The 15721-nt window shown below is 55.5% G+C and overlaps 6 protein-coding genes across 6 annotated transcripts in view; 4 read left to right on the top strand and 2 right to left on the bottom strand.

The window, feature by feature from the left end:
* VDBG_00241 (vacuolar protein sorting-associated protein) overlaps window positions 1-2135 on the bottom strand; it is a gene marked incomplete at both ends in the record, with an annotated part of 3339 nt that extends 1204 nt beyond the window's left edge. Inside the window, 2 exons of the mRNA XM_003008514.1 lie at window positions 250-1804; window positions 1903-2135. Of these exons, the coding sequence (XP_003008560.1) occupies window positions 250-1804; window positions 1903-2135 (1788 nt within the window). The remainder of the gene's footprint in view (window positions 1-249; window positions 1805-1902) is intronic.
* A 968-nt stretch (window positions 2136-3103) lies between these two features.
* Window positions 3104-3253, top strand: VDBG_00240 (predicted protein; the record flags this gene model as incomplete). The annotated part of the gene is made up of 1 exon (XM_003008513.1): window positions 3104-3253. The coding sequence occupies one exon, from the start codon at window positions 3104-3106 to the stop codon at window positions 3251-3253; it is 150 nt and encodes a 49-aa protein (XP_003008559.1).
* A 214-nt stretch (window positions 3254-3467) lies between these two features.
* On the top strand, window positions 3468-5442 carry VDBG_00239 (DNA replication licensing factor mcm5; the record flags this gene model as incomplete). Its single annotated transcript, XM_003008512.1, has 2 exons — window positions 3468-4891; window positions 4950-5442. 2 exons carry the CDS (start codon window positions 3468-3470, stop codon window positions 5440-5442), a joined length of 1917 nt encoding a protein of 638 aa, XP_003008558.1.
* A 1769-nt stretch (window positions 5443-7211) lies between these two features.
* Window positions 7212-8514, top strand: VDBG_00238 (mediator of RNA polymerase II transcription subunit 19; the record flags this gene model as incomplete). The annotated part of the gene is made up of 3 exons (XM_003008511.1): window positions 7212-7530; window positions 7697-8379; window positions 8440-8514. 3 exons carry the CDS (start codon window positions 7212-7214, stop codon window positions 8512-8514), a joined length of 1077 nt encoding a protein of 358 aa, XP_003008557.1.
* A 1209-nt stretch (window positions 8515-9723) lies between these two features.
* Window positions 9724-12306, bottom strand: VDBG_00237 (conserved hypothetical protein; the record flags this gene model as incomplete). The annotated part of the gene is made up of 2 exons (XM_003008510.1): window positions 9724-11493; window positions 11551-12306. 2 exons carry the CDS (start codon window positions 12304-12306, stop codon window positions 9724-9726), a joined length of 2526 nt encoding a protein of 841 aa, XP_003008556.1.
* A 2842-nt stretch (window positions 12307-15148) lies between these two features.
* Window positions 15149-15721, top strand: part of VDBG_00236 (conserved hypothetical protein) — a gene marked incomplete at both ends in the record, with an annotated part of 1846 nt that continues 1273 nt past the window's right edge. The window contains one exon of the mRNA XM_003008509.1: window positions 15149-15688. Coding sequence (XP_003008555.1) covers window positions 15149-15688 — 540 coding nt within the window. The remainder of the gene's footprint in view (window positions 15689-15721) is intronic.

The following is a 15721-nucleotide window of genomic DNA, read 5'->3' as shown; positions in this document are numbered from 1 at the left end:
TAGTGTAGTATCTCTGTCGCTGAAATCTTTGGCGTTCCACTGGTCGGACTCCATGCCCTGCGCGAGCTTCTGCTTCTCCGCCTCGCCGTGTTGCTGCACAAACTCTCGGATATGGCCGTTAACTAATGTCTTGAGCGACGTGCCACTCCGACCAGAAATGGCTTCGCACTCGTTCGCAAAATAGAGGTTGAGTGTGAAGTAGCGCAGGAACCAGTCCAGAGACAAGTGCGACGCCTGATCAGCTCGTACCTTGAGGACCTTAACAATTTTGTCCTGAGCCACATCGACAGCCTGACCGACAAGATTCGAAATGTCCATGGCTTTGTGTATTTCCTCTTGGATCTCAAAGGCTGACGTATCCAGTTGCGAGGAGTGCCTATCCGGGTTCGGGCTGGCCAGTGGTGATCGGATAGGGGGCGATTTGACGCCCGAGGTGCCGGAGCCTGACAAGGAGCTTGCTACGTCGAGTAAGACCTTGACCTGCGTGGTAAGTCTGCGAAGAGTCTCAGTAACACCAATGTAAATCGATTTGAGAAGATCCTCTGCATCCTTGGGGTCCAGCGCTCTCAGATTGCGCGCCAATATCGAAGACTTTTCTTTACTCGACAAATTCCGGCCGCCGCTCATGGTAGAAGCCGACATCATCGACTCGTTATCGTCGTCATTAGAACTGGGCAACGGCTTTCTGATCAAGTTTCTTATCTCGCGTAGGATGGCCTCGCGATATGCACTTGTAGCGATGGCAATATGCTTTGCGCGATGCAATCCGTCTAGGTTAGGTGGAATAGCGGCGCGCAGCTCGCTGGTTGATGTCAAGTATGTCGGTAACGCCGAAGGCTCTCGCGAGTGCGTTCCCCTGGCCCGCATTGATGAAGTGCCCCACCGCAGGAGCACATCCGCATGGCTCACGGTTTCGAGATGTCGCCGCAGATCACCCAGAAGCACGTTGGTGAACTTAGTCTCAAATACTTTCCCGACGCGGAACCGCAAAGTATTGAGATCGTCGTTGACGCCCTGAAGCGCCGTGGCTCCCCTCAGGTCTCGCAAATGAATTGCCTGGAGCGCAGGCGCCTTTGTTGCTGCAAGGCCGTTCTCCTCACCGACTTCGCCGGCAATCAGCAGCTCCAGCGAGTCCATCCCTGTCAAGGCTTGCTTAACCTGTCCTTCGTCGACAAGATTCTCGCAATTGCCCACACCTTCGACAATATGTCGTAGCTGCACTACCGCGTCGTTCAGCTGCTGTATATTTTCACGGCGCCGCCTCTTTTGCACAATGTCCAGCCCAGTCTGTGGAATCTCTTTGTCTAAAGCCTCCAGTTCTTGTCGTAGCGTCTTGATCCTATCCACCGACTCGGCGGCTTCGGAGTGAAGCTCTCGCAGGGAACCCAAAGCTGTGAAGAAAGTTGTAGACGCAGTGGAAATGGAGCTGATCAGGTGCATCTCGATTGTGTCCATGTACCACGATAGCTTCTCTTGCAAAATGGCATTCGTGGCGAGAGCTTTCCGAGGCGCCGCGGCGTGGCCGTTACTGGCCCCTCTTTCATCTGTGCTTCCTGGCGCGGGGCGAACGACTTCAGATCGCTCACTGACAACGTCAAATGTTCGTGGGTTCTCAAGATGAAAGTCGTCATCAAAGTACACGTTGGGGATTGTCGACAGAGGCGGCGGCCCCTGGGTCCCTTTGCGACTCGCACCAGATGATCTTCGGAGGGAACCCGGTGCGTCGAATGATGTGATGGACGACAATGAGGCGATCGAGGATTTGCGAGCTGGATAGGGCGGTCGACTCCCAGGCCTCAGGTGCCTTCGTCCGTGGTCTCGAAGGCATCTTCATGTTTGCTTCCTCGTCGGCTAGCGCCTCCTTCTTCTTCTTGTTCCTTGACTCGCTTCAACTGCTCATACAATGCGCCGACTTGCGACAGGTACGGCTTGAACTCGGCGGGGTCGATTCGGGGGATATTTGTCAGGGTGACGGGAGGAATGTCGCGGGCGGTTGGTGCTCTGTGCGCACTTGAGGCAGGTGCCGACGTATGCGGTAGTAGGCCTGTTCGGACGATCGGTGGCTGTAGAAGGGTTGATATGGCTAGGTAAACGGTAAGCCTTGGAGGTGCTGATCTAGGTAAGCTACCAACCATTTTGGCCAGACTCAGCAACCGAGCTTGCTCGGTTACTCGATGCTGTGTCTAGCGATCCTCCGATGGAATGTATGGAGCTCGCCGTGGAGCCTCGCCTGCCGAGAGGGTATGGATGTCCTTGCCCGGGTCTGAGGCTGCGTTAGTTGCCCAAGTTCTCACGAGAAGTGGGATATGGAGTGCGTTTCTGACCTAGCGCCATGGAAGGGAAATTCGGATCGGGAACCGGTAGGCGATAACGGCGTAAGATTATCCATGGATCTTCGTGAGCTTGGGGAAGAAAACATGGTTGGCAGGCGTCAAGAGTTCCGGCGACAGGATCGTGAGCCTGGGTCCGTGTGGGTGTACGGCTTTGCGATGGGCGGCGGAGATAGGGGAAGACCAGACAAGAGGATCAGGTAGATGGCCACGTCGCCAGGCTACCATGGTATCATCGCTAGCTGGAAAAGCAGACACCAGCAACAAATGAAGCAAGAAAAAAGACTACGTGTAACTCGGACGCCGGAGAGGCAATGCAAGCTGTAGTATCGGGTGTCCGTGAGATGCAGGCAAGTACAAGGACACATCCACACTTGAGCTCTGTCTCTACAGCAGATCGACGTAGCGAATACGTACCTTGCTGGGGCCAACAGCGCCGGGTTCAGCTCCAGCGACCTACCTGCCTACCCCGACTCGGTGCTCCCAGATGATCAGTGAATCAGCCGAAGTATTGCCAGCTCACACGTGCTGTGAACCCCCCCTGGCAAGGCTTTCGCGCCTTCGCCTGCAACCACTTTAAGTTGAATCCACACGCGCGGGTCCTTGTCGCGTAAAGCGCGTTGCCTGGTTGATTGCCCCCTCCTAATTCTCAGCCCCTCAACATCGCCCTTGATTCGAATTCGCGATACCTGCATTCGAAGTCGAGCGTAACATCCCCTCATTACCACCACCAGCCCGAGCAGTCACGTCGCCCAAGTACCGAAAGTTCGATTATGGATCACCGCTCAACCTATTCGGCTCGTGTCGGTGAGCCGCCGGCCGACCAAACCGACGGCACCCGCCTACACATCCAGAAGCAGCTCGAAAGATTTGTCCTCGACTTCCGCCACGATAACGACTATGTCTACAGGTACTTTCCCTGAAATCTGTTAACGTATTCCTCAATTTCTCATGCTGGTGCAGAAATCAATTGCAAGAAAACGCCTTGCTGAAGAAATACTACTGCGATGTCAATATCAACGATCTCATCAACTACAACGAAGAGCTTGCACATAGGCTGGTCAACGAGCCGGCCGAGATCATTCCCCTGGCTTGTGATGTCTAGACATTTAGGGTTTCCTGTGATGTCTGGCTGACATGTGTCGTCTTCTTTCAGTCGAGGAGCCTTCGACATGCACACACCAAATCCTCTTCCCTCACGATCCTAACGCACGTTTGCCCGAACATCAGCTCCTGCTGCATTCTAGCGCCGAGGAGGTCTCGATTCGTGACCTGGACTCGATGAAAATTTCCCGACTGGCACCGGTACCGGGCATCGTCATTGGTGCTTCGGTCATGTCCTCCAAAGCGTCGGAGCTTGTCATCCAGTGCCGCAACTGCCAGAACACTCAACATGTCCCCGTCTTTGGCGGTTTCTCGGGCGTCACGCTACCGAGGCAATGCGAGAGAAAGAGGCTGCCAAATGACCCTACGGAGAAATGCCCTCTGGACCCGTACTTCGTGATTCACGAGAAGTCACGGTTCGTCGACCAGCAGGTTATTAAGCTGCAAGAGGCCCCCGATAAGGTCCCCGTCGGCGAGCTTCCCAGACATGTGTTGATCTCGGCGGACCGGTACCTCACAAATCGTGTTGTCCCTGGATCCCGATGCACGATCACCGGCATCTTCTCAATCTACCAGAACAAGGGATCCAAGAACTCGTCCACGGGTGGTGCTGTCGCCATCAGGACCCCGTATTTGAGGGCTGTCGGCATCAAGACGGATATTGATCAGAGCGGCCGCGGACAGGTCATCTTTTCTGACGAGGAAGAGCAAGAGTTCCTCGAAATGAGCCGACGACCAGATCTCTATAACGTCATGGCCGAGTGCATTGCTCCGTCGATCTACGGAAATGCGGATATCAAGAAGGCCATCCTGTGCCTGCTACTGGGTGGATCGAAAAAGATTCTCCCAGACGGCATGAAACTGCGTGGTGACATAAACGTCCTCCTCCTGGGTGATCCGGGTACGGCCAAGTCGCAACTGCTGAAGTTTGTCGAAAAATGTGCGCCCATCGCCATCTACACATCCGGTAAAGGTTCCTCGGCTGCCGGTCTCACCGCATCCGTGCAACGGGAGCATACGACCCGCGAATTTTATCTGGAAGGTGGTGCAATGGTGCTTGCTGACGGTGGTGTTGTGTGCATCGACGAGTTCGACAAGATGCGTGACGAGGATCGAGTGGCCATCCACGAAGCCATGGAGCAGCAGACCATCTCCATTGCCAAGGCCGGCATCACTACGATTCTGAATGCCAGGACATCGGTTCTCGCAGCAGCCAACCCCATCTTTGGCCGTTATGACGATATGAAGACCCCTGGCGAAAACATTGATTTCCAGACGACCATTCTGTCTCGATTCGACATGATCTTTATTGTCAAGGACGACCATACGCGCGAGAAAGACGAGAGGATAGCCAAGCACGTCATGGGCATCCACATGGGAGGTCGGGGTGCAGAGGAGCAGGTTGAGGCCGAGATTCCCGTCGAGAAGATGAAGCGGTACCTCAGCTACTGCCGATCGTAAGTTGAGCGCCAGTAGCTCTGGTTCTTGATACATGTTTCTAACGAAAATCCACAGTCGAATGGCGCCGCGGCTCAGCCCCGAAGCGGCAGAGAAGCTTTCTTCCCACTTTGTCAACATCAGGCGGCAGGTTCACGCAAGCGAGATGGAGGCCAACACCCGGTCATCGATTCCCATCACCGTCCGTCAGCTGGAAGCCATCATTCGTATCACAGAGTCGCTGGCCAAGCTCACTCTGACGCCCATCGCAACGGAACAACACGTCGATGAGGCCATCCGACTGTTCCTCGGCTCGACCATGGAGGCTGTCAACCAGGGCAGCAACCAGGGCAGCAGAGAACTGAACGAAGAGGTGGGCCGTCTCGAGATGGAGCTCAAGCGCCGACTAGCTGTGGGGTGGAGCACCAGCTTGGCAAGCTTGAAGCGCGAGATGTGCGAGCAGAAGGGATTCAGTGAGCAGGCCCTGAACCGGACATTGATGATGATGCAGAGGCGAGACACGATCATGTTCAGGAACCAGGGAGCGCAGGTGTACCGAAACGCCATCTAAGCGATCTGTATCCGGGAGGGGCTTGGGGTTGTTGGAATTCTTGATGATTGATGCTGTATCCACGAGAAAGCGAAGGAACATAATGGCGCAGGGCAACAGGTAGAGGATGGACCAAATGGAGAAATGAGGTTCGTAAAAGAGCCACCATGTCTTGTGTATTGCCTGACCACTTCGGAAGCATGAGCCGGCCGCGCTGTCACATTTCCATGCCTGCTAGTCCCTGTCTACACTTGGCCGGTCAGCGAACCAGTTGAAGTGTCATGTGAACATGAAGGAGGGAGGGTGGTGGCCTGGCTGTTGTGTTCAGACACGGCCTATGTCCTCATCCTCAACCCATTCGAAGAGTCACCTCCACTGCGCATAAAGCACACAAGAGAGCATTCGTGGCTGAGGATCGGTTTACCAGATGTGTGTATCATCATTGATGTGGCACAGGCTACGAAAGGTGCGAATAAAGGAGTTCTAGGACCTACCTTGGGCAGACAGACATGGCTAAGATGTTTGTCGAACTTGATGCAAACAATGATATACTTGTGTCATCGACTCCAAAGTCGCGCGCCTTTTCAGACAGAATAAAGAGGTCGTGTGTTTGTGTGTGTGTGTGGTATGTCCAGATTTGCTTCAGGTGATCATCGTTTCATGGAAGCCACACATGGGGCCCTCGCGACAATTGTTTTTAAGCAATGGTGCATAAGCATCATTCTCGACTCACACAGCTATATCGTCCAACAGCAAATTTCCCGATGCAGAACAACGAGTGCCGGCTGGCGATGTGATGTTAGCTGTGGTGGTCTTTGGTTGTTAAGAGAAAAGAAGAGGAACCATGTGGCAGGCAAGAAAATCGTGAGCCTTGATAAACCGCCAGCCCACTCCAGGTCACATGACTTGGATGCCCGTGCTGTTTCCTGGGTGAATGGCTGGATGGAACGGTGGGGCAAGGAGGTAGAAAGAACAGTGGAGTGAGTACCTAGAGAGAGGTACTGGGGGGGGTGGGAAGTCGGCGTAGTGCACCTGCCTACTCCTCTCCGCTCCGATTCCCAAAGAAGCGGAAAGTCAGGCGAACGCAAAGAGCAGACGAACACTCCGCACGGTGAGCGCACGGTGCACATGCCACTAAGCGAGGTCATGTTTCGCTGCAAATTGCCTCGCCGGCTCTCTGGCCCACCCTGTCCAGCTCACACAGTCCCATCGACCCAGGCCACCCAGCGCTGACCTGACTTCACCCTCTCAACCACCTCATCACCTGCACCAGCCGACCACGTCAGGACCCTGCGAAACCAACCCGACCACCTCTTTCGGCATCGACCGTCGACCTTACGGATTGCGCTCACGCACCCGACGGCGTTGGAACACAGCGGCCATCTCTCGTTTCGAACATCCCAGCGGCGAATCCCGACGATCGAATCTGCGCGGCAAGGCAGAGCAAGGATTGCATGACGCTGGGCCTGGGAACCGACTTCAGTCGTCGGGCGCTCTGGCGCGACTCGCCACCACGTTCAGTTCATCTTCTGAAGCCGACCGACAACATCCCTTCTTCATCGCGCACATTGCAGACTCTTGTCTTGCCCGACAGCGTCCCCTTCTGCTCCCTGTAACAGCGAAGGGCGCTTTTCCCGCTCCTGGGGCCTGGATCTCGGTACCGGCTCCACCTTGACCACACCTCGGCTTGAAAATACACCCTCCTTTCTCCGACTGACGACGACGACAACAACGCTCATTTTAGTTCGTTCGGCGTCCAGATACATCGAGGCTTCGACGTCGGCTTCAACATGTCTTTCCATCCCCAGACCCCTCAGAGTCCTTCGCAGTTATCACCCGGTACCTCCGATCTTGCCTCCAGCATGAACAGTTCACTCACTTCGCTCACAACCCTGCCGACACCCGCCCACAGCGTCAACGGAAGCACATCTCATCCACCAGATACGTCTCACGACTACGCGATGGGTGACGACACGCCCCAGAAACGCAAACGCTCAATCGGCGACGTTGGCGAGCGAGACCAGAAGAAGCCCCACGTCGAGGACGGCAAACTCGATATCGACGACCTCCACCAGGATGTCGGAGAGAAATACCTGCTTTGTCAAACTCGTAAGGCCCCCTTCACCTCCGGGCTCGCCATTTCCTGGCTCTTGCCCCTGCATGCCCCTACTCCCCATTGCCCCTACCAACCCTTCCCTCCCTCCCTTCATGCGATGTTCCTCAGCAGGAGTATGATTTCAAGGTTGAGAACTGGGTTAACATAAGAGCTGTGCAGCACACCGCACACAAGAGTTCCCATGCATTACCGAGGATCTCTTTGAAATGTTCGGTCTGACAGACATCGCCGCCGAAGTCGCACGTGAGAAATCGAATGGTGACAAGACCATCAAGAACGGCCTGCGCAAGACCTACAAGGGCCACATCAAGCGACTGGGCATCATGGGCAGGTTCGACTCTGTCGCCCAAGAGTGGGAGGAGCCCGAAGAGGTTGATGATGACGGCGATCAAGACGAGGACGATCGTCCAACGCAGAAGAAGGAGAAGAGCAACGAGCCCTACTTTGGCTTTGGCAAGATCATGAACCTGAGCGATCCAGAGTTCTGGCACGGACGAAGCTACCTCATGCACGGCTTGACGCCTAGGGCGAGAGCAGAACTCCCCAAAGCGCTGGCGATGGCAAAGGGTCAGATCCCCGAAGGATTTGATGCCTCCGTGTTGAACGACGACAGTTCTAGACCCGCCGCCGCCGCAAGGTCTGCGGCTCCTGGCACCCCGATTGGCACACCTGGGTCGAACATGGGTCAACTCAAGCAGGCCCAAGGCATTCCCCGTCCGCAACGGGTGAACAAGAAGCGAGGTTACGGCGATAATTCTTTTGAGGGCTACGAGGGCTACGAAGATGGCTACGCCACAGGGCGATGGCGACGACCGTGGGAGGTCAGAAGCGCCGAAAAGAAGGTATGTTACGGCCCGACTCATCAGTAATCTGTCGCCATCTTTAACACATGTCCCCCTCAGGCTGTCGGCACACCACCAGTTCCAGAATGGCACGCCCCGCCCATCCTACGGGTCAGGAATCGGGGTTTAGGATGACCACTCGATCTCCAACGCCGCCGGCCAAGGACCGGGCGCCAAGGGACTCGGCCGCAATCAGACGAGCCATCAAACGCCTGGCGCGCAGGCCAGTGAGGCTCGGGGACCTCTGGTCAGCGCTCCCAAGACTGCTCCATCGAAAGAGGCTGGTCGCAAGGCCAGCGGCGGCCGGAAGCCCGCAGGCCCGAAGACGAGTGCCCGTCCTCGGAAGGAGCGTCAGAGTAACTCCTGACCTTCCCAGCCGTCGTTCGAACGAAATGATCCTCAGCATGATACCCAAGTCGGCCTTCGGCCCACTGCACACACACACACACACGCTCTCTATCGCTCCTCTTTACGGCCGCCTCAGTCTTGACTTGACGAAAAGGTTTCTTAATGGGGATTACAACGCATGCAGTCCACCCATTCCTGCGTTTATTGACGATTTCTTCTTTGCCACACCCTGGCACCTGTATAAGCACGGCGTTGGTTGGTTTTTGATGCTTTTTTTCCGCTTCTACTTCTTTTTCCTTCCTTTCTTTGTCTTTGTTTTTTCACATCTCGGACGCCGGGGAAGAAGGCCCAAAGGGAATACCCACCCCTTCCGCGCCGAACCACAAAAAACAGGGAAACAGTCACACAGGGGACGTCATGAAAGGTAAAGAAAGTGGACGAACGATGGATGGCACAGAAGGGAGGCCCGAGGCGAAGGACGGTTCGCTCTCGGAGGGGGGACTTCTATGCACATGCGCACACATATTGGCCCTGCTGGGCTTTCAGTACTATAGCACCGGGAACGGACTAAGCAGTACTTTTTGTTTCCACGAAAAAAGAGAGACTAGCCTTTGCCCTGGACGGGGCGAAAGCCTGCTTTTCTTCCTGAGCAGGGACCCCGTGGTCTTATCACGGGAGAGGTGCGCAGAATACTTGATTGTAGTTTTGCATCCCGGAATAATACAAGCGAAGATCAATGAACAGGGTTGCCTCTTTCTTGTCGTGGTCGTGTTGTTGTCATGCATGCGATGGAGCTACAGGCGAGCAAATTAAGCTGTCACCGAAGGATGATGGCATTGGGTATCATTGTAGATATTATCCTGACGACTGGCTCGGAATACTGGGCCAGACAGGTAGATCCCTGAGTCCTGCTGAGGCGATCTCTCTGCCTTTGCCGTGTCCATGCTCCGCAAGGCACGTACGCGTCGATCTAGCTCCTCCGCCCGCTCGCAAGACTCAGTCAAGTCGCAAATCATCAGTGGTCTGCGCCAGCTCGAGAATGGCCCTGTTCGAAAGGCTCTCTTGAGCCCACTCCACCACCCTTTGTCCAACGTTACCGACCAAGCCCTCGTAGTGAGTGCCTGGGAAGAAAAGACCGCAATGAGCGCCTACCTCATCCACACCCTCCATGAAGATTGATACCCACGTGTCGTCCTTTCCCTCGCCGACTCGACGCGGCAGCACACAAAACTTGCGCTCTTTCGCCGGCTTTTTCGCCTCGATAGCGCGGGCCTCCCTCTCCGCTGTTGTTGTGCGGCCTCGTGATGGACTTCCTTCTCGACCTCGGTCCGTGTTATCGGTGTCTGCTTGGCATTGCTCATTGGATGGCTGCTGCTGCTGCTGTTGTTGTTGCGCTTCATGAGCAGGCATCGGCCGCCCATCTCTTTCCGCTGCCTCGCGTTCTCTGTCGGCTGCCTCTTTCGCCCGCTGCTCGGCCTCCTGTCGCCTCTGTTCGGCCTCTGCCTCACGCTGTGCCTGTTCCCTGGTGTGGGACTTGGCTTGCGCTTTTCCAGCCTCCTTCTCTGACTTCTGGGTGTCCTTCTCAGCCTTCTTCCGCCGCTTGTCCGCCAATTTCTGGCGCTCCTTGATGGCCTTCTCGCGATTCTTCACGGCCTGCTCGTAGGTTTTCAGGTCGCGCTTGGCTTCTTTCTCTGCCTGGCGTCGAGAATCCTTATCTGGACAGGCATCTAGGTCTGGCGTCACCGGTCTAGGAGGCAGATCAGGAACAGCTGGCAGGTCTGCTGTGCTGTCATTGTGGTGCTGGCTCAAGCTGGAACTGACATGAACAACATGCTCGCTGTCGCCGACCTCGGATGATTCTGGAAACGGGTCAATATGCTGCATTGAAGCCGCCGGTGGCAGGTTGTCCTGTGCTGCAGCAGCTTCGGTAGGAGAGAGAAGCTTCTCCTCGACACCGCTAGGCTCAGCAAGCCGTATGCCAGGCGTGGCCACATCGCCTACCGAGGCAGACATTAAAGGCGATACCAAGGAACCGCGATCTTCCATCGATCCAGCCTCCAGATGGTCAGTTGTCGTGTCGGGCTCTGGTGAACGGCTGCGCGATGGGCCGTGGGACCTCGACTTGACCCTTTTGGGCCTGCCAGTGCTAATAGTATAATAATTCACAAAACGAACACGTGCAACGGGTTGATTTTGCGACGCAGCAGGTCCATGGCTCTGCTGACGGAGCGAGTGGAGTTCGTCAACGTCTTCGAGGGCGCGGATCCTGCTGTAGCGTGAGTTGAGAGTGGGATAGTCTGCAAGGCAGCCGCCGTATTCAAGATGGGAGAGAACATGGTTTCTGGCTGCGCCGATTACGCCTTCGGACGAATGCTTCTTGACAAAATGTAGCAGTCGCTTCTTGAAGGGCTGTTCTCTGAAGGGGACGTCGTTAAAGTAGGACGGGTTGAAGAAGGGGTCATTTGAAGGCTGGGGTGAGATCGACGTTGTGGAGCTGTTGTCAATGGAAGAAATCTGGTTGATCGATGTCGTGGAACCATATTGAGAGGGTTCAGGACTTGCTGTTCCAGAAAGTATGGGACTCAATGTTGTGGAGGGTCCCGCTCCCGGTTCGGGGGTTTCGGGGGGGCTGGGGTTGGACCGGAAAAGACTGCTGATGCCCGAAACGATGATACCTGGATGAAGCCCCAAGAAAGGGGAATCAAGAGAGATGGTCCCCAAGAGACGATGTTTCAGAGGATGCGACGAGTAAGGGTCACGATTGGGCTGCGAAGAGGTTAGCTTTGAGACACTCTGTATGGTAGTGAGTGGGTAATGGAATACCATCAGAGCAACATCAGCGGCCAGTAATCCTCCCATGGAGTGGCCAACGAGAACAATGTCGGTTGTAGGACTCTCGTGTGGTTGCAGCCATGAGCTAAAGTTGTCTCTGGCAAGCGTAATAGCCTTGTATGTCTTATACCGGGGATATATCTTGGAGTGAATGACATAGTTGTCACTCAGCTCATTCTTGAGGTAATTGTGTACATGAGCAGGGAAGGACTGAAACGACTGGTCGTTGCCGTAAAAGCCATGGATGTAAACCACAAGCAAAGTCCGCCTTGTCTCAGTATCATCTGCGCCAACGAAGGACGGTGTCAGTGATTGAGTAGATGTTTGTCGAGGGTCGGGAGCGAGGAATCGGTTATCCCCTAGTCCGTCAACAAAGGAATAGGCGGGAGGAAGAGAGTGACCAGACTCCCGTGACGAAGACCGTGCCATGTGCGCGTCGGTTCCGGATACCAGGACCAGAGCCGGAAAATCGGGATGATAGAAAGTCTTAGGGGACGGGCGCGTCGGCGGCTTAGCGGGCACCGTACGCTCTGGTAGTGGAGGTCGGGATCGGGGACGGTGTCGGTCTCTTGGTGGGAGACCTGTCACATCTGTGGGGATCTCTGTGACGTCAGCTTTTGACGGACTCTCCTGGACACACGGCACCGTCACGTGATGGCGGGGTACGACACCTGCCTTCGACTTGCGGTCGGACAAGTCGACAGGGGCATCGTTGTGTAGGGGCTCAGTAGTTTGACAAGGAATCATTTTCGAGATGTTTGACCTGGGCAGCCTGCAAGCTCACCTATGTATCGTTGTTGCCGGCTGTTTGATTATATACCTGAAGTTTTCGCGGCCGGAAAGAGATAGCTTGCGTGGCCGGTGCGGTGCCGACCGGCGCGGCGTCGGACAGGGTTCTCGGGTATCGTATAGCTCGTGTTATGGATGACTTCTTATGCCGACAATAATGGTACGTAGCGATATGTGACCAAGCGTTCGCGATACATGAACCGTTGCAGAAGACAGCCGTAAAAGAAAAGGGGAAGGGATCTCATCGAAAGGTATAATTGTTTCAGGAAAAGTCGATCCCAGGGCAGTATCTGCAGTCTAAGCAACTTGGGAGGTTGCATCCAAGTTTGCCTTCCCTGGCATTTGACGAATGACGGCACGGATACAGGTACGCAGGTTTCCAAGGAGGAGCTTGAGAAGCACTGTCTTTTGGCAAGAACCGCCAGCTAATCAGAGTCAGGCGCATACACCCAAATGAAGCATGCTCTCAACGTGCAGGCCACGAGATGGACAGCATGCAAGGGATTGCTCAAGTCATTGGCTTAAATGCTCGAATAAGCGTAGCGTTTTCATGTACGTCGTCAACCCGCCGCTGACCTTGCCGTCCTCGTAGTCCCTCCATCAGAGCTCAGTCACGTTTTAAAGACCTAGCGAGTGGTCTCCTTGGGCGAACGATCGGCAGGCAGGGTGATTCAAAAAGCCCATGACGACATGTGTGGTGGCCTGCTGTGCAGCTTGCACAAGACAGTTAGGTACCCACCGAATGTCCGTTTGCGCAGATCACCATTGTGGGTCCATTGCGAGTCGCTTGGGGGGCCAACACCCAGCGAGAAATCACCGTCAATCGCGCGAGCAGATAGATGGCACATGCCAGTCCATTTTGGCAAGTGCATCTAGCTGTGAAGGTGTTGTTGCACTGCTTCGTCACGTCCACGACGCGACCGCTCCATATCTTTCCTCTACGCCTCGCATTGGATCGTGTTTCCTCACTTGGCATGATGCACCATGTTGGGCTGGGCGCACGCCGACACCCAAGCACCCACGACCTGAAGCAACCGGCCTGACAGCGAGCCATCCTGGCGTCTGTGCATATGAGGGCCGGTCACTTGGTGCTGCCTTCTCTCAGACTCCACTGCACACATGGACAGGGCCTCTCTCCTCCCGTCCTCGTCGGAATAAAGAAATCTTGAAGAAACAGAACACGATTGTTTCACCTTCGATTAAATCTTCGATAATGGACAGATGCAGGCACCAGCTGATAAACGAAATGGACAGAAATAGCACCGTAACCTTGCACCAACCAACTGCAACAGCCGACAGCGGGCCATAGATACATGGATGGATGGCGGGCCGACGAATACGAGAGAGGCCGCCTTGCTACCGTACAGTAGCACGAGACGGAGGAAAAATCCCACGCACGTTGTGTAAACGAGAAGACAAAAAAACGGGGGCCCATGGAAAGTCTCTGAGCCCCCCCCCCCTCGCCGATAGATAAAGGAGGCCTTTCGCGGAATGGAAACGTCCAATTGTGTTCTGAGAGCATGGATGGGAGCAGAAGGCCAAGGCCGTCCAACGCGTCGCGTCTCGTGCATTGGCTGTTGAATTGACTGACGATGAGCATCGACAGACGGAGCTCTGTAGTCGACACCCAATCCTGGACCACCAAGGCAACAGGCCAGGGTAGCAGGAGTGAGCTTGGACCATCAGCTGCGAGAGGTAGATAGATGTGTGCTCCCCTGCCGCTGTCCTGTGTCTCGCAGGTCTAGCCCCCTGCCCCATTGGCCGATATGGCAGCAAGCGAAATGAACGAAATCTTGCCATGTGAGTGTGTGTTCGAGGGGGAGGGAAGAGGCCCCCAAGCGTCCCCAACGTCCCCTAACGCTTCGAATCAATCCCACTAAAAGGCCCCGAAACTCACCCTCTCCCCTTGCCTCGACTCACAAATCCCGCTGCACCCCGGTCCGACCTCCAGGTCTAGGTCCTCAGATGGTCAAATCTTCAAGGCCTCTTCTGCCCGTGTGGTGGATGTCTCATTTCGTTCTCGTGCCTGCATCCACTTTCATGTGCCCCATCCCATATCCCGCCGCATCCCGTCCTCTTGCCGCTACTGTCGCCGTCGCTGCTGGTGGTGTCGTCTTTTGCTCCATTCCTCTCTGCACCACCTCCCCAGGTACGGGGGCGCTGTTTACACTCATTCGCCCGCAGACACTCTTTCTTCTTCCTCCTTTCACTGTTCTTCAACACCCGACTGAGTCGAGTCTTCGGAGTCGACTGGAAGCCGAATCGATTCGCTTCCGCCCAACGAGTCTAACTCGTAGTGAGATTCGGCCGAACTAAGGGTCGCTACTGAGAATCGCCACATCTTCAGACGGAAACAAAGGCAAACATACCACAAACCCGCCTTAGACAGGCACCACAGGCACGACCCGATCGTCGCATACCTACCTTCTCACAACGTGGACTGGAATCCTACGACAACATAACAGACCATTCCAAAATAAAACTCCACCACCAGCACATTCTTTCGCTTTCACAACAACAAGGCCCCACGAGAGGATGACAGCAGGCATGGACTTCGCCCCCTTCGCATCATCCCCATAGAGCCATAGCCGCAACTTCAGCCTCTTTCCGCCGGCCATTCCCAGGGCAGATAGCCTGCCCCCATCCGCCTAGCTGGACCATCAGTCCCTTCCGTAGATCCCAAAATCCCACGCACGAGGTCGATCACTCGCTCTCACCTCACGACGACATCCACAACTGCATCCGCATTTGCATCCTTCATCCAACCAGCTGGCTCGGTGCCAGCCCTCCGCCACGCGCAATGACGAAGGCACGGCGTGGGCCTTCACTCATTCAGGCCCGCAGCCCTCCCGGCAACAAGAATCACAATCATTTCCATTCCTTACAAAGACGTAGCATTAACACCAACCCTCATATCAACAGCAACAACGACGGCTCTGAGCCGCACCACCAGCATCACCAGCACCACAACCGTCAGGCCCCTGATGCCGCACCAACCCCCGCTGCCGATTCAGCACTCGTCACTCACGTCGTCCAGACCGTCTCCGTCATTCAGATCGTCGACGGCAACGGCGTTCCTGTCCGCGTCCAGACTCAGTTTGCCGAACCTGCCACTGTGGTGGTTGACCCGGTCGCCGGCGTGACCGTCGACTATTCTGTTTACCAGGCTGCTGGCGGTATCCCCACGGCGCAGCCCGAACCTCCTGCCACCCCGGCCCCAGGAGAGGTGCAGCCAGGGTCTGCTCCGAAGCCTGCTGCCGAGCCTGCTTGTCGATCCAGCACCGGTCCCTCAGACGGATTCTCTTCCTTTACCCCGGAGACGAACCCTCCGCCAGAGACCGTTCCGCTCGAATCAGCTCTGTGCTGACCCCGG

Source organism: Verticillium alfalfae, genomic scaffold (assembly GCF_000150825.1).
Source record: "Verticillium alfalfae VaMs.102 supercont1.1 genomic scaffold, whole genome shotgun sequence".
NCBI lineage: Eukaryota > Fungi > Ascomycota > Sordariomycetes > Glomerellales > Plectosphaerellaceae > Verticillium > Verticillium alfalfae.
This window is presented reverse-complemented; position numbering and strand designations above follow the sequence as displayed.